We start from the raw sequence: 26,526 nt of genomic DNA, 5'->3' as shown, positions 1-26,526 counted from the left end.
GCTCTGTTCTGCTCCCTTGTCCCTGAGGGGGGTTTCCCAGGGGGTCCTATTGACTACCTCCTTGAACAGATGGAATTTTGCTTTCCTAAAATTTAAGGTCCTGACTTTACTCTTTGCCTGACCCATGTCCGTCAGGACTGCGAACTTCACCAGTGCATGATCACTGCAGCCCAGGCTGCCTCCAATCTTGACATCACCGATTAGCTCACTTGCATTGGTGACCATCAGGTCCAGTATCACAATCCCTCTGGTAGGGCTGTCTATTACCTGGCTTAATAAGTTACCATCAACGCACTCCAGGAGTCTCCTAGATTGCCTACAGCTTGTCGTGCTACTTCTCCAGTAGATGTTGGGGTGGTTGAAGTCCCCCAGCAGGTTGAGAGCCTGCAAGCACGATGCATCCTTTTGCTGGAGTAGGAAGACTTCGTCAACAGGCTCCCCTTGATCAGGCGGACTGTAGTAGACACCAACCACAAGGTTCTCTTTGTTGCCTTGGTCTCTAATTCTTACCCAATTAGCTTTGAACCTGCTCATGGCTATTCTTCAGAGACAGCTCTTCACAATCTATCCATTTCTTGACATAGAGGGCAACACCTCCACCCCTCCTTCCTTGCCTGTCCCTTCTGAACAATCTGTAGCCATCGATAGCTGCACTCCAGTCATGGGATTCATCCCATGAACTTTCAGTAATGGCAAGTAGGTCATAGCTTTCTAGCAGCATGGTGGCTTCCGACTCCTCCATATTTATCCTGTGGGCATCCATTTTCATTGTTAGGATTTTTAACATTTCAATAGTCATCTGTGAAGTTGTATTCCTTTTTTTTTTTCATGTTGTATCCTGTTTTTTGTCAGGCATGCTGGAAGGAAGTAGAGGATTCTGTCAACGTGATAACTCTGAGACTCTGTTGATTAATCTCAAACAGATTTGATCAACAATTTATCAGCCTTTCTGAATATTTCAGAAGCAGCAGTTAAATCTGCCAGGTACCATAGGCATGGTTCCATGGAGCTTAAACCAATGATGGTCCCAGTTGGCGAGGTCCTGCCCCTATCCCCTGCCCCCATCCCAAGTTTGTATAGCTGTTTCCTGCTTTGCCCTGACTACATTTGAATGCAAAGTGAGTCAGAGGTAGTTGGAGGGAGGGACTGCAGAAACCCAGCTTTAAATCAGCTTAAACTGCTGTGGAACTCAGCCTTGAAAGGAAGGTCTGTTGTTGCAGCTGGTTCAGCTGTCAAGCAAGAACACCACTGAATTTTGTGAGAGGCTCTGAGTTTTTTTGATACAGTAATGAATTCCTCCTACTATATAGTGGTATGCCCCTGAATAGACCCATTTTTTATTATGGTTTTGTCTCAAAAATATTGTGGGGTTTTTTGGGGAGAAGGTTGTTATTTGGTTGGGCAGGGGGGATTAAAGTCTAATTTCTCTCCTGTCAGCCATCTGGGTCTGTTCAATTAAACTAAAAATCACCTGGATAGGGCATTCTAAGTATTTGTAGATTTTTTTTTCATGTAAAATTCTTTTATTATGCATGATGATGGTCCTCATTTTTATTGACATTGGTCTTCAGGTTGGCGAAGTAGCTAATACAGATTAATATAGATTCAGGGCAGTAAAATTTTTAGGTCACAGAATGTTTGGTTTACAGACTAGTAATTTGTATTTATTTACTGTAATCCTTCACAGAACCATACAGTCTTCTGTTTTGAAGGTACCAGGTGAAGAAAAATTTGCCTCATCTGGTTATTATTTTCACCAGTTAACCATCCACTGCTTAAAAGAAATTAAAAAAAAAAAAATCTAATTCCTGATTTTGAATTAATTTTGTTTTGTCACCCAGACAATTCTGTTATAATTTCTGCTGTGCAAAATTGAGGAATCCTATAGTTCCCAGTCTATGTTTCCTATGAAAGCATACGTCATCCTTGGTTGTCTTTCTGATGAGTTTTCTTTGTAAGGCATTTTCCTTGATTTTCAACCTTTTCTGTATTCTATCTACATTTCCATTGTTCCCTTTAAATGTCAGGGCCACAATATTAGGCACTGTTCTACCACGTATGTATTTCTACATGTTTTTAGTGTTGAAAAGTTTCTTCTCAGATTTTAACTGCAGTGGTTGCTTTAATGCTTTCTACTGAAGAAGGTTATTTGAGTTGCTTTTTCACTGTGACTCATTAAATGCTTTTCACAGTTTGCTTTCCAGATTACAGCCCTTCATTCTGTGGCCTGCTAGAAGTTTGACTTTGAATTTGAATGTATAGAGTTTTAGTGTAATTCAGCAAGCCAGAGAAAAAACAGTTTTGAATGATGACTAGTTATTTACAAGCTGAGGGAAGATTTGCTGCTGATTTTTTTGAGTTCTACCTGAAGTGACAAAACTCAGAGAAATTTTATATGTTTCTGCACCTGCAAATAAAAGATATATTGAGTATAAGTGAGATAAAAGTAAGATAAACCCCCATTTGTACTAACTCGTATGCTAGTAAGGGGGAAAAACCTTTTTGCTCATACCAAGATTGGTATTAGCTAAATCGAAGATCCAAATAGAGATAAGCGACAAATTAGCGTGCTAATATAAGTGACAAAATAAAGAAATTAATGCACTAACCTTTTAATTTTGCATCTTAATTTTATTCAGAGATCACGATGCAGACATCAGAGACTGGGTCGGATACAGGTTCAACTGTGACTTTACAGACATCTGTGGCTGGCCAGGCAGCAGTGCCCACACAGGTAGTACAGCAAGTACCAGTTCAGCAACAGGTAGGTGGCTGTTAGTTTGGGGAAGACTGAAAAAAAAATTCAGGAAGGCTCATTCTTCACAATGTAGTGAAGAACACAATTTTGTACAAGGCTGCTAAATGAATTCTTTTGCTCTGCTTTTATCAGTTTTATTTTGCTGGAATTAAAATAGGCAGAGAAAGGCAAGCTGTTTTCAGGATCTGTTCCTTAAGTAAAGCATCTGAGAAGCACCAGTAGTACACATACAGGATTCTAACTGTAGGTTATTGTGGAATTTGTGTAATAGCTCATAGAAATTTACTTTATGTTACTGAATATTTACATTTTTTTCTTTAAATAATGAATAATCAATATGTTCCTGATATTATTGTCTATCATTTCTCCTTTCATTTGGACATCCAAGTAAGTGCAATACAAATGGAAAAATGAAAAGCACTGTCCTTTGTATCTCTAGGCTTAACTCCCTGCAGATCTTTGCACAAGTGTCATGAAAGTATTTGTGGTATGACAACAGGTAAATCATGATGTGCATTTGCCAGGGTAGTAAGAAGGCTTTTGTAGCAGTCAGCACTGTGCACACCTCTGTTATATGAGACGGTCACTCACCTATGCAGCACCCACAAACTTTGGAAGGAGTGGTGGCTGAAGAAAATGGGGAGGAAAACAGGAAAAGTAGGGAGGTAGAAAACAGGGACTGAATGTGAAAGCCATGACAGCTGTCCAAGACTTTTGTAGAATACACAGAAATTAGCTGTCCATCTGACAGGTACTCTGGGTGACACCTGATGTGTTTTTTTATCAAAAACTGACTTCACAGTTTCAGAATCAATAGCATGAGAACTGGACATAGTTTATCAAGTAGTGTAATTTGTTTCTGTGCCAGTGGAGCACTTTTCCCTAAATCAAATTCTTTGGCATTTGTTAAGTTTAGTTCTAGAATTCCAGGTGGTGCATTTTTATGTATGTGTTCCACAGTCTTGTGTATTTCACTAACATTTTTTTCCTGAGGTACAGACTCAATTTCTAATGCCTCATAGTTCCATTACTATAGTTTCTGCTTATACCTTCATGTACCTTTTAGCATGCAAGCTTGTTTTTAAAAAAGCTGATTCAGAAAAGCATTGAATTTGGACTTAGAAAATTTTATTTAAATGCTTGTCTTTGTGTATTTGCTCAGAATTCACCACTAGTGAATCAAGAATTGCTTGAAATATTTTCTCCTGAGTTCAGACTGCTGAAGAGCTCTGTCTCTCTTTACTTGAATGTTGATTAGGATAGAGGCTTTTGAGTACTATGTTAGATTTTAATTGAAGCTTCCATGATGCTTGAACTTAGGTAACCTTTGTAGGAGATTTTGTCTGGTTAACTCTTTTGTAAGGATTGTGAAGCGTGAGACTTTTTTCTTTATGAAATACTATCTGGATAATTTGTCTGATTTTTATATTCTTTCATGATGACAGATGTTTAATACATGTAGTTTATGTGATTTGTCCTTTGTTATTCCTGTATTTCATCTTTTCAGGTAAAGATAGCAATTTGGTAGTGCTACACAGTTGCTTATTTTAAGCAAATAGAGTATACATACGGTGGTCTAATATTACATACTGAATTTTATCCATGTGAAATACTGATCAGTATGAGGGACTGAAGATTGGTAACCAGTTAGTGGCATACACGATACTCTATAGTATTGTAGTTCTAATCATTAGATTGATTGAAATGTAAGGATAGGATCTTCTGTGCGTTTCTATTTTTGTCACAAGCAAATGAAGAATGAGCAGGGTTTTAGTGTTTATAAACTTTGCTTGTGCAAAGTTTCTAGCTTTCTGAAAACAACTAGGATAGGATTGGCTCCTTGTTTTCCCACATAAATAACGCGTTAATCTTTGTCACCAACTGTCTGTGTCTTTTCTGAAGTTATTCCAGTTGTCCTTCATTAATGTAATATTCACGTCAAAACACGGAAGCACAGGAGTAGATTGGGTTTTTCTTGCTTGATTATACCTTAATGAGAACAGGAAACTGAATTTTTTTGTTGCGCTGAGTATGTAAAACTGTCCCTGATCAACTTTACGTATGTCTCCTTTACTACTGCTGCTTCTGAGTATTCCCTTTCATTGAATACTCCAACATTATTTTTGATTATTTTTCCCTGTGTGGATATTAGATTATATTTTTCCAGTTGACTCTTAACACTGACTGTAGGAATCAGCATGTTTCAGAAAGGAAAGGTAAGGCATCAACCCAGCAAAGGAAGAGGAGTTTCTTCAAAATCTTGCAGGGATTGAAGATGCAACAAGAATGTTGGGAAATCCAATGCAGAAAGTATCACAGTGATTAAAACACGGTATTTGTGGCAGATTTGTGTAGAGAGAGAGGATAGATTATGGAAGTGGATGTGTAGTGAGGAGAAAACAAAGAGTGAAGATGTGAATGTGGTCTGCCAGCAGGGAAATGTGATGAAGAATGTCAGTGGGATAGGTAATTTCAGTTGTAGGGTTAAAAAGAAAAAAGTATCAAACATTGGAACAATCACTGTGTTGAGGAAATTGTAGGTGTGATCTGCCCTGAGGAATTATCTGTGTATAGGTCGCATTTGCCTAAATTTAGTATCAGCTTTATGTACATTTGATGGGAATGGGCCAATTTGCCTAAAGAAAATCAGGAAAAAGAGTGCTAATTTCATAAAGTCATTCTTTTGATGGCAGAGGGAGGGCTTATTATTTCTGCATGTTCAAAGTTACCAATATTGCAAGTTGGAGGAAAGGTTTTAGGTGCATAGTATGTAAGATATGCTTTCATTTTTTTCTATTGTTTATGAGAGACATACTTAATAATGTCAGTTGTATCCAAAATATGTGTGAGTATTCACATTTGGATTGTATTCTCTTGTAAATATGATTTACTAAAACAATAGGGCACCTCTTGAATTTTGTTAAATTCAAAGATACTGTAACATGTCTGTATATGCAACAATTTGGTGTAAACTAGAAACTTCTATATTATTATTACAGTATTTTATCATTTATCATTACAGTAATTTATTAGTACTTTTTAGTGAATAATGCCATTTTAGATTAATTTGGTTTTAATTAATATTAAGGCAGTATATATAGTATTTCATTTTTCCTAGTGAGGTCTTGGTTTCCCATGTTTCCATTCCTGTATATACACCACACTAAAATGACATCTCATGCATGCATTAATTTGGGGTTGTTTTTGTGGTATCAGTGTTTTATTTATGCTCACAAAATGTATCATATCTTTTTCAAAATGAAACATTTTTGGCCTGAAGAAGAGCAAGCTGAATAACTGGAAGGGTGGACTAAGAGCCTTTTTCCTACAGCTGTGTTTGTACTGAAGCGTCCTGTCTTTTGAGCAAACAGCAGAAGAGTAACTTTTGATATTTTCAGCTAAAACAAATCCCTAATTTTTATACAGCGTTTTTATACAGTGTAAATATGGACCTCATAAAAGTCTGCTGTGATGCTCCAAAGATAGGAAAAAAAAAGTATCATTAATGAAAACCTGGGCTTGCCCTCTGGTAAAAGTGACGCTGGTAGCAGCTGGTTGCATGCAGCACAGCAGCTGTCACTGTTGAGGTGGGATCAAGGGGACTGGTAAGGGGACGAACATGTCCACATGTGAGCAAAAAAAATAGAATCATAGAATCGTTTAGGTTGGAAAAGACCTTTAAGATCATCCAGTCCAACCATTAACCTAACATTACCAAGTCTACCACTAAACCAATTAAGGGTAGAGTAGCAATTTCGTGTCCTGGCTTGGTGGCTGGATTATTTACAATGAAAGTAAAAACTAGGAATCATTAAGATTGGAAAGGACCTCTGAGATCATCAGTCCAACCATCAACCCAACACCACCATGCCCACTAAACCATGCCCCCAGGTGCCATGTCTACCCGTTTTTTGAACCCTTCCAGGGATGGTGACTCCACCACCTCTCTGGGCAGCCTGTTCCAATGCTTGACTACCCTTTCCAGGAAGAAATTCTTCCTAGTATCCAATCTAAATCTCCCCTGATACAGCTTGAGCCCATTTCCTCTCGTCCTATTGCTAACTACTTGGGAGAAGAGACCAACACCCACCTCAAGACAACCTCCCTTCAGGTAGTTGTAGAGAGCCATAAGGTCTCCCCTCAGCCTTCTCTTCTCCAGACTAAACAACCCCAGTTCCCTCAGCCGCTTCTCAAAAGACCTGTGCTCTAGACCCTTCACCAGCTTCGTTGCCCTTCTCTGAACACGCTCCAGCACCTCAATGTCCTTCTTGTAGTGAGGGGCCCAAAACTGGACACAGTATTCCAGGTGCGGCCTCAACAGCGCCGAATACAGGGGAACAATCACAATCACCTCCCTGCTCCTGCTGGCCACACTCTTCCTGATACCAGCCAGGATGCTGTTGGCCTTCTTGGCCATCTGGGCACACTGCTGGCTCATGTTCAGCAACAAGAGTAACACCAAAAATGTGTAAGTGTAATTAAATTCTATTTTAATAGCCTGAGGAATTGAGGAATTTTCTTACTCTTAAGTTTCCTCAGATATGGGGACTTTTCATTAATGTATCATTGCTTTTTCAACAGGCACTCTAGCACAGTGCAGTAAGCTTCTAAGGATTCAAAATCAAACTCATGTTGTAGTTTATGCCATGCAATGTGGAAGGATTTGAGAAATAAAACTAAAAATAGTCATATAATCTATTTCATGAAAGTATATCCATGCATCATAAGTTGAGCAAAGCATTTCTTCATATTCACCATGCACAACGGCCATCGTGTTCACAAAGCATTGTATCATTAACTGGAGATGCAGACTTCTGCTAATCAAAATTGCTCTTAATGCAAAATCAAGTTTAGCATATGAAAAACATAATCATGAACTGACATTAGCCATTATATAAATATGAATGTGCTTAGAATATTACGGCATGTGCTATTTATATGTTGCTTGCCAAAAGTAATCCAGACTAATGAGGGTACAAAAATTATATTTCTCTCTGAGAACAGAAAATGATGCACATCCAAGTTGTTTGCATAGGCACTGTGGATAATTATATGTTTTTTAAATGGAGTTTAAAAATCCTTATATGTTTTGCCCTATTGTTCTACTCTTTGCTTAGTAGTAATTTGAACATAAACCCTTTTTATTGGAAATCAAAATTCTCCCTTCAATTTTGTTTTTATACTTCTGTGTAATTTCTGCATTTCAGTATGCTTTTATGCACTTTATTTTTGTTGACAAACTCTCATAGATACAATATAACTTAGTCCCTCATTTGTTCCTCTGAGGTAGTATAATAAAGAATATAATTCATTTTCTTTGGGTTTTTTTTTTCCTTCAACTAGTAATTATAGTTACGTTTGTATATTGAAATAAGATTTCATTCACCTCTTGTTCTCCTGGAACATTTTGGCTGCTTACTTCTAATCCTATTCCAGTTATTTATTTCAGGCTAGAATCACTGAAGTAAGAGTGATTTCACAGACAGAAAGATTTTCTGTCTGACCCTACTTAATTCATTATTTCCTGTACAAGTTAGTTAATTTTCTGTTTTCCAGCCAGACAATAATGATAATGAATCATTTAATTCTTGGAGTATTTTTTAATTCAAGAAGGCCATTTAGGTTTAGATCTCTGTTGAATATTCTCTCTGTGATCTCAAATTTCTGCTCTGCTCCAAAAACTAAAGAACATAGGTGATACAATTCTTTTAACAGCTTAATAAAAGGTGCAAGGAAAATGCTAAATAAAACAGAAGAGAAGAAATAAATTATTTTTTTTTACAATTTCCACAAAAACATGTTGATTTTTTTCGTGGTGTTTTGTTTCCTCATAACCAACTTCTTCTCAAATAATTTTGTGTTCATAGGAGCAGATATATGCATTTCATTTCTTCCTGTCGTTGAAGATTAAAAAGAAAATCCAGAGGCACTAAATTTAGTTCTTGTGAAAACATTTTTCCCAAAATGAATTAAAATAGGAAATAAAATTAGGATTGGAGATATCGTATAACAAATAAGATTTGTATATATAGTGTGTGTATATATATTTATATACTTATAAGTATATATAAGATTTTCAGCATGGCAGAATTTTCATATACAGGGCCATCCTAAAGGCCACTTACTTATTTTATTTGTCATTGCTTGATAGGAGAAATAATTTACTTCTAACTTTCTCTACCTTAAGGTTGTTATGTACATTGCAATACAATGTAGTGACTAAAGCTTACTTGGGCACCATAATCAATTTAACTGTAGCAGTACTGAGTTTCTGAGAAGCTGAAGCAAAATATAAAAAAAACTGTCTTCTTTTATTACTGTATTGGAAAAAAATTAAACTAATTCAGTAGCCCTTTTGTATTGAACTTCATTGATAAAATTTAAAGGAAGAACATTTTGACCTACAAAAGTAGGTAAGATGTTTTAATAGCGCTGTAGTGTACCCATTCTTAAATGTTGATATAAAAAGTAAATTACTTTATTGGCATAAACAGTCATAACATTTCTAGTAGTACTGTATATTAGGCTAATAAAGAATTTATATAAAAATGGGTGACCATTTGAAATTAATCAATGAAAATTTTAATTTTAACCTTTTAAAAAATATTTTGGTTTATCATAAATTAATTTGTTGTTGTTGTTGTTCCAAATCAGAAAATAAACACATTTTGGAATTTTTCAGTTTCCTGTCCAGTAGACACACAGCTTTGATACACTCTATACCACTTTGTCCCTGCAGTATCCTCTCAGTTTTATGGTAAAGGTTTTGCACTATGCTGAATCTGTTGTTTTTGAAATGGTAGTAGCTTGTATCCAAGAATAATGGGAGAATATAATACCTTGTATGGAATGGGAATATGCCCTGCATTTACTGAAAGGAAGTTTTTAATGTTGTGTTTGTACATACTGTAGGATTCCATTTTATTAGTATGCAGGTTGCAGGGAGAAAATCACATTTCCTTCATTAACAGAAAAATAGTGTGGGTTTTTTTAATACGGAGTAAGCCACATCCGGTGTGTGTGAATAGGGAATGAAGTGCAGTTTGGGACAGGTTGGACAAGAACATGAAATTCATACTGACAGCAGCGTCATTTCCACAGTGTTTCCCCAGCTGTACTACTGGGACAGAAAATGGAGCGTATCTATTACATGGCAGGTGACAAATTACTGGGTTTAAGAATAAAACCTGCTTTCAAGATGTTTTCTCACTATATAGGTTAAGTAGATAAGTTTGATGCTCTGTAATAGACTGATCAACAATGACTTCCCTTCTCCCATTGATTAAAGGTCACAGAACTTGATTCACCAAAGTGGAAGAAATACTTTTAGAGTCAAGCTTAAATACTATCATAATGTGTTGCATAAATGTTTCACAGTAAAGCACATACACATTTTAGCCAATTACTGCATGAGTAGATGGTTTTGTCACAGATTGGCAAATTTGAATATTGAGAGGTACTAATTAATAGCAAGCTTTCTTATAGTGGATTTGGATCAAGCCCATTCCATGAAATTATGATTTGAATTAATTTAAGTTATGAAGTCAAAGGTGATGGAATTAGAAGTAGTTTAATTCTTTGAAAAGATGTTTGCACAATTTAGCTGTTTATGGTTTTTAATTAAAAAAATTGTTCTAAAGTCTAGGAACGTGCATAATTGGGATCAGAGATTTTTGTGTTGACTCTGAGAACTGAATCTTTCTGTTAAATAAGTAAATGTCATTAGGAGAGGAAATGTACGCAGCTGTACCTTACCTTAATAATTAGAAAACATATTTAAAGTATATTTTTGGAAGCTGACAAATTGTATTTCAGGTATATTTGTCAATTTATGTAATAATTCATGTGGGAAATCAGAAAACTTTGGATTTTAATAGCTATCTTAACCATCATGTTGTGTCTCATTGCTGCTAATGGACAGAAACATCTGATTTTCTATCATGCTAGTATAGCTGCATTCAAAAACTTGGGTGGGGTTTTTTTTTCAGAATTCAGGTTTTAATGTCAATCTAAGGGAAGATTTCTGTGAAAAATCTAAATTTTCTTTTCACAGTCTGAGTCAGTACTATAAAAGACTAGGAAAAAATGTACTTATTTACAGAACTTTTTAAAATACAGCAGAGTTGAAGGTATTCTCAAAGAGCTCTCGGAGATGATCCATCAAATGCATGAAACCCAGATTCATCTGGGATTATGGTGTTTGCAATCCTTAGGACCAACTGGATCAGGCTGAAGTTGCCTCATAACAAAATATCTGAGAAAAATAACAGTCATTTAAAAGTAGTTTGTAATATGTAATAGTAATATGTGCATTGCAACTTTCTTGATTCAGTTCCTTGGGTAAAATTGTGCCAGTCTGTGAAGTCTCTAAGTCCTTTTGCATCTTTTAGATTCTGGACTGCTCTTCCACCAAAATATGGCTTTCTAAATGATGGCAGGTGTAAAATATGGAATTCTTAATCTTTACTGTGGCAGAAGACAAAAAATTAAGACTGGAGAGGAAATTTGCATAACTTGGAGCTTCCCTACATAGTATATGAATCAAAGGAATTGATTTGTGACTGTGTGCTTTTACAAAACAGACATGCCATCTCAGCAATATATGTGAAGATAATCCATGCCTTACTGCCTTTCATTGTTTAGGTCATTGATGTAAAACTGGGTTGTGTCAGAGTTTGTTATAGCTGATGATACTCTGGGAAAGGGGTTACTCAGGTAGGGGGTTTTGATCCATAATTGTACATTGGGTCAAAGCATTACTGGGAAAAAAGCTTGTATCGCTGTAGTTTAACTCCAGTTAAACAAGAGCTAAACCATCTTAGTGTGAACCTTTATTTCTAAACTTACTGCAATACATTTGAGCTGTGATTTTAAGGCTTGAGCTGTTCAGGACTGAAATGGAATAAGAAAAGGCATACATGTGGCCAAATGATACTTTCTTCTGTAGTAAATGTAATTCTTCAGCTTGGTGCAAAACGTAGTTACACGTCATTTCATCCTTATTATTCTTTCCAGTTAGTTCTGGTTTTGGCACTCAGGGTATGCATGCTCCATGAGCATGCATCTTCAATGTTAGGGCTCCGTATACCAGACTTACAGCACAAATATTGCGTAAGAACAGTAACTTTCTTTGCTATTGCTATGACATACCTTTAGCAATTATAAGAACAAAGATACTCCATATTGTTTAGAAGCTATTAGGTTCACTGAAGCATCGGTCCTTCTTTACAATATCCCAAATTTCTGGTGTTCTTGTTTTCAGGTACAGCAAGTGCAGACTGTGCAACAGGTACAGCATGTCTACCCAACCCAGGTTCAGTATGTGGAGGGAAGTGACACAGTCTACACTAATGGAGCTATGTAAGTTGGCGAATGATCGGAATTTGAATGTTTATTAAAATGTGAAGTTAAATATATGTTTTCAGTTAACCAACTGGTGTATTTTAAGTTGGAAAGAAAAATTCAATCAAAGCTCTTTTACTGTCAAAATAGTTTTTTGGATGAAAAGCTGAATTCACACTGTTGTGAACAACAACATTGTGAACAGCCAATTTGTTGTTCAGTACTTTTAGGAACCTTTCTAAAGATTACCGTTTCATTCACAGAGAATGGGACCAGTCTGTGTTTCTACTCAGAATATTTGAAGACTATATATTTTGAAACACATTTTCCTGTATACTTTTATACTCCAGATCAGGAATGGAAAAATGTCATTTATGTAAATTAAAGTTATTTAATATATGTATTACATGTTATAATGCCATTTATTTAATAGGTGAAGGAGAACAGGGCTCTAGGTTGCTGACGGCTAGCTCCCTTCAGAGATTAAAGAATTGTTTTTCTATTTGCTGTTTTTATTGTTACCTAAGTTCTATGGCTTAAAAAAAATTACATTTGTTTCTCCTCTTCTTGTTTTGCAACTGGATTAGCTTGTTCCGCACTACAGCAATGCAGGAGTGACATTTTAAAATTTTTGAAGTGGAAAAAAAGCTTACCATATCCCTAAACAAAGCTGATGTAGACTGTGTCAAGTTCTGCTGTGACAGAAAACAGAGGCCCACCTCTCTTATGCAAAAATATTTAAGCAAGTGTTCAGAATGCAGTTCATCTTTTTCTGTTCTTCACACTGAAATCTGTGAAAGATGAGCCTTGTGGCTCCTGACAGATTCAAGGAAGTGTGTTACGGCCAGTTTGTCCAGTTACTGCTACTCCAGAAATTGTTTCACTTTTAGAAAATAGGATTAGGTTTGTAAATGATGTGATTGACTAGAGTGATCACTGGTTTGTCTTTTGGGTTGTCTTCTTATGATTATATGTTTGATTTATTTTATGACCATGCTAAATCAAAATCTTAATTCTAACTCAAAATCAGATACAGGATGTTTCCATAACCTATCAAGTGACAGTACTGCTCTAGCAATGGAATAAGAAGTCTGCAACCCATAGTTAGGGTGAAGACATTAATTCAGTGTACAGAAATCTCTGGAATAAACGTTACAGCATGTCTGATGAAAGAATTATTCTTTATTTCAAAATAAAGCACTTGGAAACTAGCATTGATTTAAGTGCATATATGCTAGCAACAAAGGACACAGTTAGAATGTATATGAGGAAAGAGTTACCTGATTCTTTTGATTCTAAAGGTAAGAAGTTTGTCAGGTTTCGTAGTCTTTGTCAAGTGTAACTGTTGTATATTTATAACACAACTCTCCCCACGCATTTTATATGATGATTTGTCTACGTTTAAAAGTTACTTGGTTTTATTATAATTGGAGGCATAATGATAATACAAGGGGTGTAACCTATAACTTGTCACATACATTGTACAATATGAGAATATTTGAATTATGTTATCTACATTTGTGTCTGGTTTATAACAATTTTGCTTGTCAAGCATGTCACTCTATCCTGAAACAAAAATGCATTGTTGCGATGACATGTACAGGTTTACCTGGCAGTTTAGAATAGATAAATAATATAATGGCTGCACCTATATTAAGAAGTCAAGTGAGTCCCCTATACTATACGTGAACTTTTTTCTTACATGAATTTTAATGTATTAATCAAATGTAGCCATTTACCTGATAATTCTGCTGTGGCAAAGAGGGTTTTAATTGCTGGGATTGTCCAAGAATTGCTATTGCTGTTACGTCCAAACCGCATTCTTCACCAATTTGTTGTATTACAATTTGTGTTGTTTATGTAGGCAAAATGCACCTTGTATGCAAAACCAAGAATTTACTATTACTCTAATTGAAATCTTACCTGTCATATCAAAGCATTCTTATCAATACAGTTAAAGGTGTTATATTCCTAGTACTTCCTAGTATCCATCGTTTTTGTCTGGCATTATGCTTACCCTTTTACTACCCCTCTGCATACTAAGGTCAATGGCTTCCATCTAAGAAAGGATTACAGCAAGTTACCACCATCATAGGTGTTACACCTGGAGAAGTATGATGGATGCTGGGGGGCTCTCTACTCCCACTGGGTCCACTTGCAGCTATTCTTCATCTGTTTTCTAGCACAGTCTGCACCATATTCATTCTTCATTGGTTTCCATTTCCATATTACATCTGAATTTCCTATATATGGTGTGTTTTACATTTGCTGGATACTTCTTGAATACTGTCATCCCACAGTCATGATCCTCTTTGCTACATTTTTAATCTAGGGTCATTCATGGTTTATTCCATACAGACTAGCTATTTGATATTACTGTCTGTTAGTTAGAGCAACGCATCAGCATTTTAATGATAGGTTTTATACCACACAATCGTAGAAAGCTAAGCTAAAATGGGAACAGATTAAGTAACATTTATCTGATTTTTTGACAATTACTGTTAGAGCTAAGCTAGAACAAAGCTCTAGGCTAGCACAGACAAGTCTAGACAAAGGAAGCCTGACAAGCCCAAGTCTTGAGGTCTTGCAGATTTAGTAGAAACCCTGTGACATGTTTATAACAGTGGCAATACCATATTTCTTGGACTATAGGTCTGCTGTACTTCATCAGAATTTTTAGAGGTCTGTAAGTAAGGTTCCCTTATCTGTCTAACTTAGAGCTCATGCGAATATAGTTTATAAGATTTCTACTCTGTTTTCATTTATGTCATTCCCTGGTTTACAGAGTTTTCCTGCAGTTGTGCATTGTGTATGCTTTTATTGCTTTATTTCCATGTGGAAAAAGATCTTGGACTCAGTGATGAAGATCTCGGTTCCTTTATATTGATAATGAATGTCTGTCAGTAACATATTTAATTTTTTAATGTGACAAATGAGAGTTTCTTTATATGGAATAATGCAACTGTATTTTAGGTAAATTTATAAAGCTTTTTCTGGCTGATGTATTTTAAGATGTCCATATAGAGAAAATGTATATGCATAAAGCAGGTCAACTATTCACCATTACAGAGGAAATAGATTACTTTGAATTTTTGTTCCCTGGTTACAGATGCATTTATTGCCCTTTCATAGTCTAGGTTTTGATCTTTGGTTTTAGCAGTTTTGTTTGATAAAGGGGAGTTGGTGAAAGGAAACAATGACTTACTGTCTTATCAGGTCTTCCATCTCTGTCTAGATCAATTGAGGAGGCTTTTGTGGAAGAAGGTTATTGCTTCATTGGGAGTTGATCTGTTATTAAAAAGCCCTAAATCAATATTCTGGTTGTAGTAGTAGATTCCTTTGTGCGGCGACAGGAGCTTGTATGAGAGAGGGCAAGACAGATGATTTAGCCCTCTCCATTATCATTCGACTGCTGTATCATGTTCTGTTGTGTCAGTGTTAGCTTATATGGCACTTCCCCTTCTTCCCATTGCTTGTGATACACTACCTCCAGAGACTGCAGCAATGCATTGGCTGTGATAAGGCCTTCCCTCAGTGTCAGACAAAGGATTCTGTTCTCTTTAGTTTCTGTGAAGCTCACTATCAGCTTTAGGACCACAGGATTATACTAAAATCTTAAAGGAGTTTGAGAATATTGTTCTAGCTTGAAAGACTTTCTTGGCTTTTATATGGAGGTTTTCTACCATATTGCAACACCATAGCATTATCATGAGCATTAGCTACCCTGCAAATAATAGTGTATCTTGAAATATTTGTTGTCATCTAGTGTTTATCATATTTATATCCCAGGAAATAATACTTTAGTTAATAAAGTACCATAAAAGGCTAAAATGTACCAAAAAAATGTAACTTTCATTACAGAGGTGACAATGAAAAAATAACTTACGTGCCTGCCTGCTAAGCTATGTAGGTAATCCATACCAAAACCCACAGGAGTAATTCTGAGGTTATTACTTGATAAGTAAGATAATAATTATGTTACTTGTTTGTTTGAATTAGAATTACAGAAAAAATAAAAAAAAAAAAAGATGCTGAATGGTTTTCTTGTTTGAACCAAGATGTTCTTGTACAGCCACTGTGAAGGGATGCTGGTATTTCACGTCACAGTATAAAAGGTATACATCTTCAAGTAAAAAACCAGACTTATGTGCATTTTACCTAAGACTTGAATTTTCCAAGTCGGTGCCTACAGCTAGTGATAAGAATTCAGTCGTTAATTACTTACTTTGCAAGCCAGAGGAGTTACTGGAATATAATTTCAAGTTAAAACCTAATTTAAAATGAACACAAACTGCACTTGAGTTAACTTGTCTGGACTTCCAACCTGATTTGAGAATTTTTATTTAAAGGCACTATGCATTTCTCAATTCCTGGAAAAGGAAATAAATGTTTGGGGTTTTTTACTAAAACACAGAGTGATGGAAAAGTCTTTCAACAAGGCAGATGTTTCTAAGACATGAATAAAACCAGCATAAGTCTGTAGGTGATGTTTTCTAGGCAAATATAGATATGGGAAAGGTAAGTCTGTCCCATCAACTACTTGCTCAAAGAAAATTTGGGGCCATAATCCGCCTATGCAAATTACTGAGACATGTTGGGATGGCAGGAACACTGTTTTATAGTAGTCAATAGATCAGATTCTTGGCATTTACATAGAACCAAATCATAGGTGCAGCTGGGAATAAATGATTTCCCATGTGTACATGTGCGCACTGAAAACTAAGGGAGGACAATAACAAGGTTTACTCTTTCTGTGCTATTGTTTTTATTTGTCTCCTTTCTTCAAAGTATCAGTGTCTTTGAAGAGACAAAAGAACTATTGTACCTTGTAATCCTAGTCCAATTCATGCTGGTCTTATTAACTTCCAGTGTGGGATCTCAACACTGCACACATGTTCTGGGCTTGCTTAATCTAAATTGAATTTGCGCAGCGTCTGACTTTGTGTGACTTGCTCTCAGGGTAAACATCATCTAGTTTGCACAGCCTTCTGGAAACTAGGGCTCTGCAGCCTAACTACTTAGACTGCATACTTATTAGTAACTCTGATAAACTTTCTAATGCCATGTTCTAGTAAACACTGCTAGAAGGAACTATTAGATTCTGTTGCCTACCTCATATCTCAAGCCACTGTATATCACCAAGGTGTTCTCATAAAGAGCCAGAAGACTTTAGTCACACTGAGGTTAGTCCCTAGATGATCTTTATATGCAGCTGTTGAAGAAAATACGACCTAGGAGTACTTTTACAACCTTTGCAACAGGAAAGAACTGACTATGTGATGCATGTCAGATTATTTGAGAAAGTATTGCAAGTTTGTGGTACAAGTACTACAGAGAAGTAGAAGAACACTTCCTTATTTCAAGTTATCCCTTGTGTGTGTCTAAAGGATATAACATCGTATTTTCCCCTTTGCTACAGTTTTGTGTTGAGGGGTCATGTTATCATATGCAATGACCTTAAACCTTTGAGTCACTGCTTTCCGAAACGTAGAATCATAGAATCATAAAATCGTTTAGGTTGGAAAAGACCTTTAAGATCATCATCTCATCCAGCTGCATTTTTAATTTCCAGATGAATTAGTTTGTATTTTGGTTAAGTTAAAAGGCTCTTTGCTAAGTTCCAATTATTATTGTATGTAATAATAATGGTTTTATCTCACTTTTAATTACACTGTTGATCTCTACTGCTAAAAGATTTGCTTAATCATCTCCAATGATCAGGTGTTCTAGAAGAACCTGCTGGTTGTTGGAACAAAGGGAAGAGTGTATTTATCTTGGAGTGTGACCCGTTGTGTACCCCAATGATTGCTCTTGATCCATTGATAGAAAGTACTGTTATAAGCAGATGTAGGTGTTCTGATACTATCAGATCTAAACAAGTTATAAGCAAACAAGCATTTCGTTTTCTCTCCCTGTTCCACACCAAGTCTGTGACTTACTTTTATTGTGAAATTTTGAGCATTCTCTAGGGTTTGCATTGCTTCAAAGAACTGCCTCTTCAATTCCACTTCTGCAAGTGAGATCTGTTCTCCTCACATCTTTTGGACAGTCTTTTTCCTCTAGCCATGTCTATTTTTACTGTCAACAATGGCCTTGTCCTTTTGTTCCTTTCCTTACTGATACCTGATACCAGTACCCAAGTTTTTCGTTTCTCTATTGGGAGACATTACAGTGTTCAGTCCCTTGACAATCATTTGCATGAACTGTTTCCCCTGAGCTTCCATCACGACGTTTTCCTAAATTGTCCTCTGCTGCATAGCACTGTTCGCACACTGTGTGATTCTGAGACAGATGCAACACCAGCTCTGCTAGCGGTTATCTTATCTTGCTTATCGCAAGATAAACAAGATCACAGTGATATCACAAGATATCACAATGATACCTTGACTTGATCAAAAAGATAATCAGGACCTGCACGGTACCTAATCACATACATAGGCTATTACAATGCAAAGATCAACTGATTTTAACTCTCCAAAAGACATGGTAATAGAATATCTGTCTGCTGGAGCATTAGTCCCTAAAAGAACTATTTTGCTTTGTTTTCAGTAGGCTGGAAGGCATTTCTTTTAGATTAACTTCAAGATTCTTGCAGCTGATCTTGAGGCTTTTGAAGTACTCTAAAAAGAAAAATGTTTAAGTAGCTTAAGGAGGAGTGAGAGCAAATAATGCAGTATGAGCCTTAAGAAACATTTAGGATTTAGTGGTGGACTTGGTAATGTTAGGTTAATGGTTGGACTGGATGATCTTAAAGGCCTTTTCCAACCTAAACAATTCTATGTTTTTAAAACTCAAGTTTTGGAGTTTCTTAAAGTCTCTGAGGAGAAAGGGAGAAACTGTTGTGGCCATAGTTAATACAATAAAATTTCTGACTTCTGTTGTTGATAAGGTGCCATATGTTCATCAGTTATTTAAAAGTAATGATTTTCTGAAGCTAAATAAGGAATCATTATCTCTGAGTCCATTGTATACTAGTTAATTAATCTTGAGTGCAAGTTTTCATAACTAAAAAAACGTAACAACAAACAGTAAATTGCCATGACCTTTTCTATATATTGATAAGAAACTAATCCCTGTCTAGATAAAGGGAAAAAAAGCACCTGACTTCAAGTTCCTGTATAGGGGTATTAATCAACAGCTGACTGCATAAAACATGGACGCTGCTTCCTCTTCTTGTTGTGTTTTTGGACAAAAGTGTCTGAATTTTTTTGTTGAACTCATTTAGTTGCATGGTGTTGCATTTTTTTTTTTGTTTGTTTGATTATACTAAATGAATTGGAGACACGCAGAGATTGGGCACCCCTCTCTTTTCTCTGCATCATAATACTTTTAAAATTTATTTACTTGGAGTAAGTGCATCTCAACATCTGCAGCTCCAAGTTAATGGAGAACTTTGAATTTCAAAATGGTGTTGCCTGTTGATTACAAGAAATATTGCAGATTTTTATGCTTAAATAAAATTAATGGTTGGGTAAACTGACTGGTTTTTACCTTTTGACCTTTCTATTATCATGCCTGCAAAGATACAAAGTTTAGCAGTCATGAAACAGGATAAAATTTCCAAATAGACTTTTCCAAAATAAGGAATCTGGCCTTTGAAATAATGAATGGTATTTACTTAACAATTTTGAAATATGTTGATTTTGAAGATCAGATTTACTACATGGGAACAAATACACATTCAAAAACTATAAATAGATTTTAACCTATGAAGAGTAATGATTCAAGACAAGTGATTAAGAATGTGAAAGATATGATAGACGGTTTCAGTAGATGAATAGTTTGTTAGGGTAAACAGGTTAATGAGGCATGAATGTTTCATAGTTGAAAGTGATTTAAAAAATGTTACTGTTGCATAGCTTTCATTTCTTTCATCTTTGTGTCCTTTTTGCAAGTCATAGTTTTGGTTCAGTTTTATTTCTTAAATGCAGTTTTTTAATCATAACATGAATTCATGTCCAATTTTGAATTCACCCTTTAAAAATTACTACATTTCCCAAAACACCAGTGAATTCAGAATTTCAAGATTCAGCCAAGAGCTTTAATGAATTTAAAAACAATAGATAACATAGGATTCTTGAACATTGGGCTCTCTTGGCTGACATTTTTATGAATTGTTTGCAATTTTGCAACATGCACAGTATGCAAAATATGTAACACGTGACTAAAATTCAAAATTTTATTGTTGGATTAAAAAAAGTTAAAACAGATGGAGCTTTATAAATTGCTTTGCAATATATTAATACTTGTATAAGCTCTTCCTGCCTGTCTCCTCAATTTTTGTCATACTTCCCTTCTCTCTTCCTCTTCAGGTAAGACTGACAAATTTTTTTGTAAGGTTTGGTGGATACTTCATTTAACATTGCCACTGAATTAGTTATTTATTGCTTTGACTTGATTAAATGTTATTCTCTGAGGAGGCAGGGATTGTTTGTCAATCTTATTTTATTTGGTTATAGCTATTGTACATACATTTCTAGAATTATAACATTTCCCTCAGCTAAATGAACAATACAAATAATTTCTTTTCCTTTTCTTTTCTTGAAGCCGATCAACAACTTATCCTTACACAGAAACCCAGATGTACAGCCAAAACACTGGGGGAAATTATTTTGATACTCAAGGAAGTTCTGCACAGGTGACAACAGTGGTCTCATCTCATAGCATGGTGGGCACTGGAGGGATTCAGATGGGTGTCACAGGAGGACAACTCATTAGCAGCTCAGGAGGGACCTATCTGATTGGCAATTCAATGGAAAATTCTGGTCATTCAGTGACTCATACAACGCGGGCTTCCCCAGCAACAGTAAGTATTTCAGACTGATGCAAAATCTTTGAGACTAGTTTCTTAGTCACTCAGATGTTCTTGCAGACTGACATGTTTTTTGTGACAGAATGTATAGCAATATTATGTTGGCAGAGTAAGTATTACATAGTACTTTTTGTAAAATAAGTAATAAAGATATATATAAGAAAGACACAGGAGTAAGAATACTGTAAAACCTTAAACATGAAGGCAGACCTTTCCTGTGACAGCTTGCAAATATTTACATTTCATAGGTTAAATTTTTGCATTCAAGTAATATCAGTGAATGCTTTGGGAATGCTCACATAATAGTTTGTTTGAGCTGAATATTTGTTAGGTTGGGAACTAAAACAGTTTCCTTTAACACTCTGTATTTTTTCTGAAAACCTAAGAAAAACATAGTGTTGTTGAGTATAACAATGTTAGATGTAAATGTTAAGTAAACTAAGTTACGGATAGTTATCTGTAACTTCCCTGCATTTGTTCAGTTTGTTTGCTGGATATTAGCGTAGTTTTGTTAGCTTGTTTCAAAATATTTCCAATTGTTCAGAATACTGAGGTGCTACCTTTTAAAACTTTGTTCTTAACCTGTGGTATGTCTCCAAAGTCTATTCCAGATTAAAAGCTCATTGTGGAAGTGTCTTACAGTACTGTGTGGAGATGCATTCTGTTACAACTGTGATAAATAATATTGTGGACACTTAAACACAGAACTTTCCCTTAAGAGCTTACTCAATCAGCCCTTATTTCAGTTAGGACAATGGGTTTATACCTAGTCTAGCTTTGCTGCATAGCTTGAATAGCTTGGGTATTCTGGTCTGGATGTAGAGATTTGGAAGTAATGGGGAAGAGAATTGTGAAACATAGAGTAGGAAGAGTTGAAAAATATAATAAAGGAGATAAAGCATCGTTAATAATACAGATTCATCAGTACTCAAAAGGGCCATGAAATTAGGGGACTTTATTTTTAGGAACCAATGTAATGAGTACAAATCTAATATTCTTCTGTTTGGAAGTATGAGGAATGTTTATGATAGCATTGGATAATTTAGATGATCTGATAAAATCTCTTCATTTTGATTCTTAAGGTAGTTGGTATGGATAAATATAAATCTTTTGTACAATGTAAAAAATTAGTATTTTGTTCAAAAACTGTGTAGTAGTATTTTCTGAGAATAAAAATTGTAAAGAGTCATAATTCATGAATAGTATAAATAATGGTAATATAGTGGGAGCTTTCAGCTAGCAACAGAGAATTTTATATTTGAGCTACAAAATAGAAAAGAATATGTATTAACATTTGCCTGTATTTTATGTGACTTTAATAGAAAAACAAAGGTTCTGAAAAAGCAGCATTCCTCTTTCAGATTTGTTTAATTAAAATCAAGACTTTAATTTGACTGTTTTCTTTTTTCCTTTAAAGTTCTCTTGCATTTTACTTATTTAGAAGTTATTTCATGGAATTTTTCACCTGACTTCATGATTGCCAAGCACAGGCAAAACAAAGTTTTTTATAGGCATAAGTAAGGAATAGGTCTTCTAGATGGAATGAAATTTGAAAAGTGATGTTTCTTTAAATACTTAAATGGCAATGATACTCCTATGTTTTCTTAGTTGTTTTAAATTGTTCTATGGTTGAATACAAATATTGCCTCTTTTAGAGATCATGCCAGTTTTCTCCTTAATCAAATAAGAACAAAAACATTTTTGTGTTTTGTGTATTATGCTACAAGTTTTGTTTTATTCACTGACAACAGAATTCAGTCAGTAGAAATGCTTAACTGAATGTGAAATCAAGTGGGGCTTAAATACATCCAGTAAACACAAATGTGGAGTAGTAGACTTTGAAGTTGAATATCCTGGAATTATTTGAATGATATCAAAACTCCATGCTATGTTTTGCAAATTAAAAACTGTTTTGATTTTTTCCCAAAATTAGAAGTAAAATTTGCCAAAATTTAACAAAATGTAAGGTTCGTACCTTTAGCAACATCTTTCTTTTGCTTTCACATCTTTCATGTGTCAATAAAACAGCCTGTTCTAGTTGCTCCAAGTAACTTCCATGCTGCTGTATCAACTTGCCTTTAAGAATAGAAAAAAATACTGTTAATTAAATTACAATTATTAAATTGCACTTTTAACACTAAAATAGTTTCCTCTGTTTTTTAAGGTGCTATTTATTTTATATAGTATAGCTCTGTAAGTGTGAGACATTAGAATATATTAGAAGTATATTTCTTGCTAAGGAAGTGGGACACAATGTGATTTTAGATTTTATAATTTTAGGCTCTTGGTGTGTATGGTTCAGCTGAAATATTCAAGAGTCAATTGAAACACAAAAGGTTCAGCTTAAACTGTAATTTTAAAGTACCAAGTCTGTTTTAATTTTACTAGAGGGCATAATTAAACTATGCAAAATAGAGCAATGTAATATTTTATTTGGATTGCACCTTAGGTAGGTAGAGCTTGTTTCACTTGTGATCCTCATTTGATCTCTACCATCATATCTTTTTTCATTCTTCTATAGAGAATTTATTGGAGTTCTCAAAATAGCCTGTATCCAGGCTGGTTTGCTAGTATAATACTCAGAAAATATTTCAAATTTTGAATTTGTATGGAGAATTTTTGTATGGAGACAAAGGATATGGAAACGAATAAGAATTTACTTAGTAATACATGTGGTCATGACAAGCTGTCTTTACTTTTGCCATAGAGGTAGTAGCTCTGTTTACTGTTTTCAGCTGATAACTTCATTTGTTGTTATTCACCCTCACTGATCAAATCATTACCTTCTGTAACAAGCAAATTAATTGTATTATTGATGTTACCTATTTCTGATACATCTAGCTTAAGTTAAAAGAAACAAACAAACAAACAAAACAGTTTCAGGTTAAAAGTTAAATGTATAAATAAGTCTATTTTATTAACTGTGTCTTAGATAAATTAAACTTAAAAGTCTAATTTATGTTTCACCAGATATGCTATTTGGTTTATACAGAATTCAATAAAAGAGACTCAGAGACTTTTTACTTTATTTTCTTTATGGTTTAAGGTCATTCTGAGTTCTGCCTGAGGTTTAATAAAGAGCTAATATTTTGTTTGTAACATTTCATTCATTTTAATTTCTGTCAAACATTCATACAAGAAAGTTGTGCTGCTTATGCTATAGCAGGCAATAGCAGTGTTTTTATAGTCAAAATATTAAGAATTGTGGACTATCAAAACTATTCCAGCATATATACAGTAGTGGTTTATGTGAGTATGCATGAAGAACATTTCTTAGCATTTTCTTTACTCATTTCCATTGATTTCGTTGCTTCTTCCCATTATATCCTTTGGTGGCCTATTAAACTACTTCTCTACTAAAAACAATTTTTTACCTAAACCAGAAAGGCATTCAGATTATAAGACCTTCTATATAAGATATTAGGTAGATAAACAACTTTCCCAAATGACCATTTTCATGTGAATATATGTGGATTGGTTGAGAATAAAGTGTGATTGCATTGAACAAGACGTGATTTACCCTAGCTGGATGTCTATTTGAAGTGAATTTGCGTGTTGAAACATGTGTGAAAGAGTCATTTGTTTGGTTTATCGGCAGCTCTGGTTAAAGAAGGGGCAGCTGTATTTAAGAGACTAATTAGAAAATTGGGTTGTCATGTTAATAATGAAATGTAATCACCTTCCAATTTTTTTTGTCTGTATGTAAATGTCTAAGGACTGTTCTTATGATAAAACAGGATGAGCTAATGAACATATTTCATAATATCACAAGGTTAAAAAATTCATATAGTTTCTAGTAATAAATGTGGTGTTATGCTTGTCAGCCAGTGAGAGGCTTCTATCTATTAGTCTTATTTTCTAACAAGCTTTATGACTGATCTGCGATTACAGTTGTCATTCATCAGTCATCACCAACCACAGGAGGTCTCCACTCATGCTGTTGCAAAAATTTATCCTATTTCAGTGCAAATCTAAATGTACATGAAAACAAAAGCAAAATTAATATGGATATAATGTATGACCACAAATTATTATTTCTGGTAGTAAGCACAGTGTGCAAAATTTGCTCTTAACTGTAAAGGAAGGATGGTACCTACCCAAAATTTGTTCTAATTAATGGAAGGAGAAAAACAACAACAAGAAGTAAGAAGGCCCATTGTAAATATCATATCCTGATTATATAATTTTAGTGGAAGTAATATAATTATTTTAAGAACAAAAAGCAACAAATGTTTAAATGGTCCAGTAAAGGTGGAGGGTTATCATTTGGAAAGTAGTTTGAGATGAGATTTTTTTTTTGTTTTCCTCCTGCATTCCCCAACTTTTCTGGTAATTTTTATTTAGATGGATCCATCTTAGCGTAAAACAAACTGTTTCTGATCAAATTGAAGCTGCACAGATTTTTATGCTACAAAGGATTATTAGATCATTTGGTCTGACCTCTTGTACTGGCAAGACATTTACTTACAACTTCTTCAGCTGAGCACTGTGACATCTTTTATGAAATAAGGCATCCATTTCCAGATACAAGAAGGCAGATAATATCTTTTCTTCTTATTTTAAATAAGTCATACGAATGGTTAATCACTACTACTACTGAAAAGCCATTCATGTGGTATGAATTAACTGGAGGGGTGGGAGGTTTAAAGGATTAGTGGATCTTCTGCCTTTATAAACCTCTGTCTTCAAGACTTTCCTCCTGCTTTGGTTTCTCCTTCAGAGCTGTGGAGCATCATGGCTTCTCCCTCTCTCTTCCAGATGTTTCAGTCTAGCAATGTGGAGAAAATAACTTATGGCTTTCTCTGCCCCTTTGAGTGTCTTGCTGCTCCACTGTAATGTCTTGAGTTGAGACTGTGCCCTTTTCACAAGACAAGGAAAGTGGGGAAGAGGGAGAGTGACCCTACTAAGGTCAGCCATACCTACCCTGTCTGCATTCTGGCTTCATCTGCCTATGCTCCTTGTTTCTCTTCTGATACAGTCTGGCTTCAGCTTTCAGTCATTTGCTTTTGGTGTGTTTTCTGCATAAAAGCCCTGTAGCACCTTGTAGGTTGTTTCCAGTTTTGGCAATTTAATATTTATTCTGGTATTTGTGTATCAAACAAGATGTAGTGTTGTTGGAAACTCAGTTTATTCCAGTGTAGCATTTCAATTACTGATTAAAAAATATTGTAAGAAACACAATGGATTATTTATCATAAGATTTTAAAAATAGGTACCTTTGAATCCGTGAGAAGAATTTCTGTTAATTCCTTTTATTTGAAAATGCATAAGCTCGATGCAAGATGACTTGCCGCTGATGTTCTCTTAACAGTCTGATTATCAATGGCTTGGAGGTATCACCTTTCTAAAGGACTGGATTTTTTTTGTTTCTGTATAAATACACATTTGTTCTAAAAAGGCCACTCTACCTCTCTCTAAGGCTGCCTTGCCATAAGTGTTTTCAAATTTGGTTTTAATAATAATCTGAACTAAACTTTCCTTTTGGTTTGTAAACTCTGATTTTCTGGTGTGAGTAACTCAGACTTGTTTCCATGTGTTTTTCAGTGTTAGGTGGAATGTGTATGTTCTAGAAGTCCTTGACAAGGGATTTTTTTTTTTTTGGTTGTCCTTTAAG

At 35.1% G+C, this 26,526-nt stretch overlaps 1 protein-coding gene across 1 annotated transcript in view; it reads left to right on the top strand.

Annotated features, from left to right (window-relative positions):
- The window catches only part of RFX3 (regulatory factor X3), a 135,870-nt gene that overhangs the window by 67,696 nt on the left and 41,648 nt on the right, over positions 1–26,526 (top strand). Inside the window, exons 2-4 of the mRNA XM_075726130.1 lie at positions 2,640–2,764; positions 12,021–12,118; positions 20,648–20,906. Of these exons, the coding sequence (XP_075582245.1) occupies positions 2,648–2,764; positions 12,021–12,118; positions 20,648–20,906 (474 nt within the window). The 5' untranslated portion in view covers positions 2,640–2,647. The remainder of the gene's footprint in view (positions 1–2,639; positions 2,765–12,020; positions 12,119–20,647; positions 20,907–26,526) is intronic.

Source organism: Pelecanus crispus, chromosome Z, assembly GCF_030463565.1.
Source record: "Pelecanus crispus isolate bPelCri1 chromosome Z, bPelCri1.pri, whole genome shotgun sequence".
Lineage (NCBI taxonomy): Eukaryota > Metazoa > Chordata > Aves > Pelecaniformes > Pelecanidae > Pelecanus > Pelecanus crispus.
The sequence above is the reverse complement of the archived record's forward strand: the minus strand, read 5'-3'. Positions and strand labels throughout refer to the sequence as shown.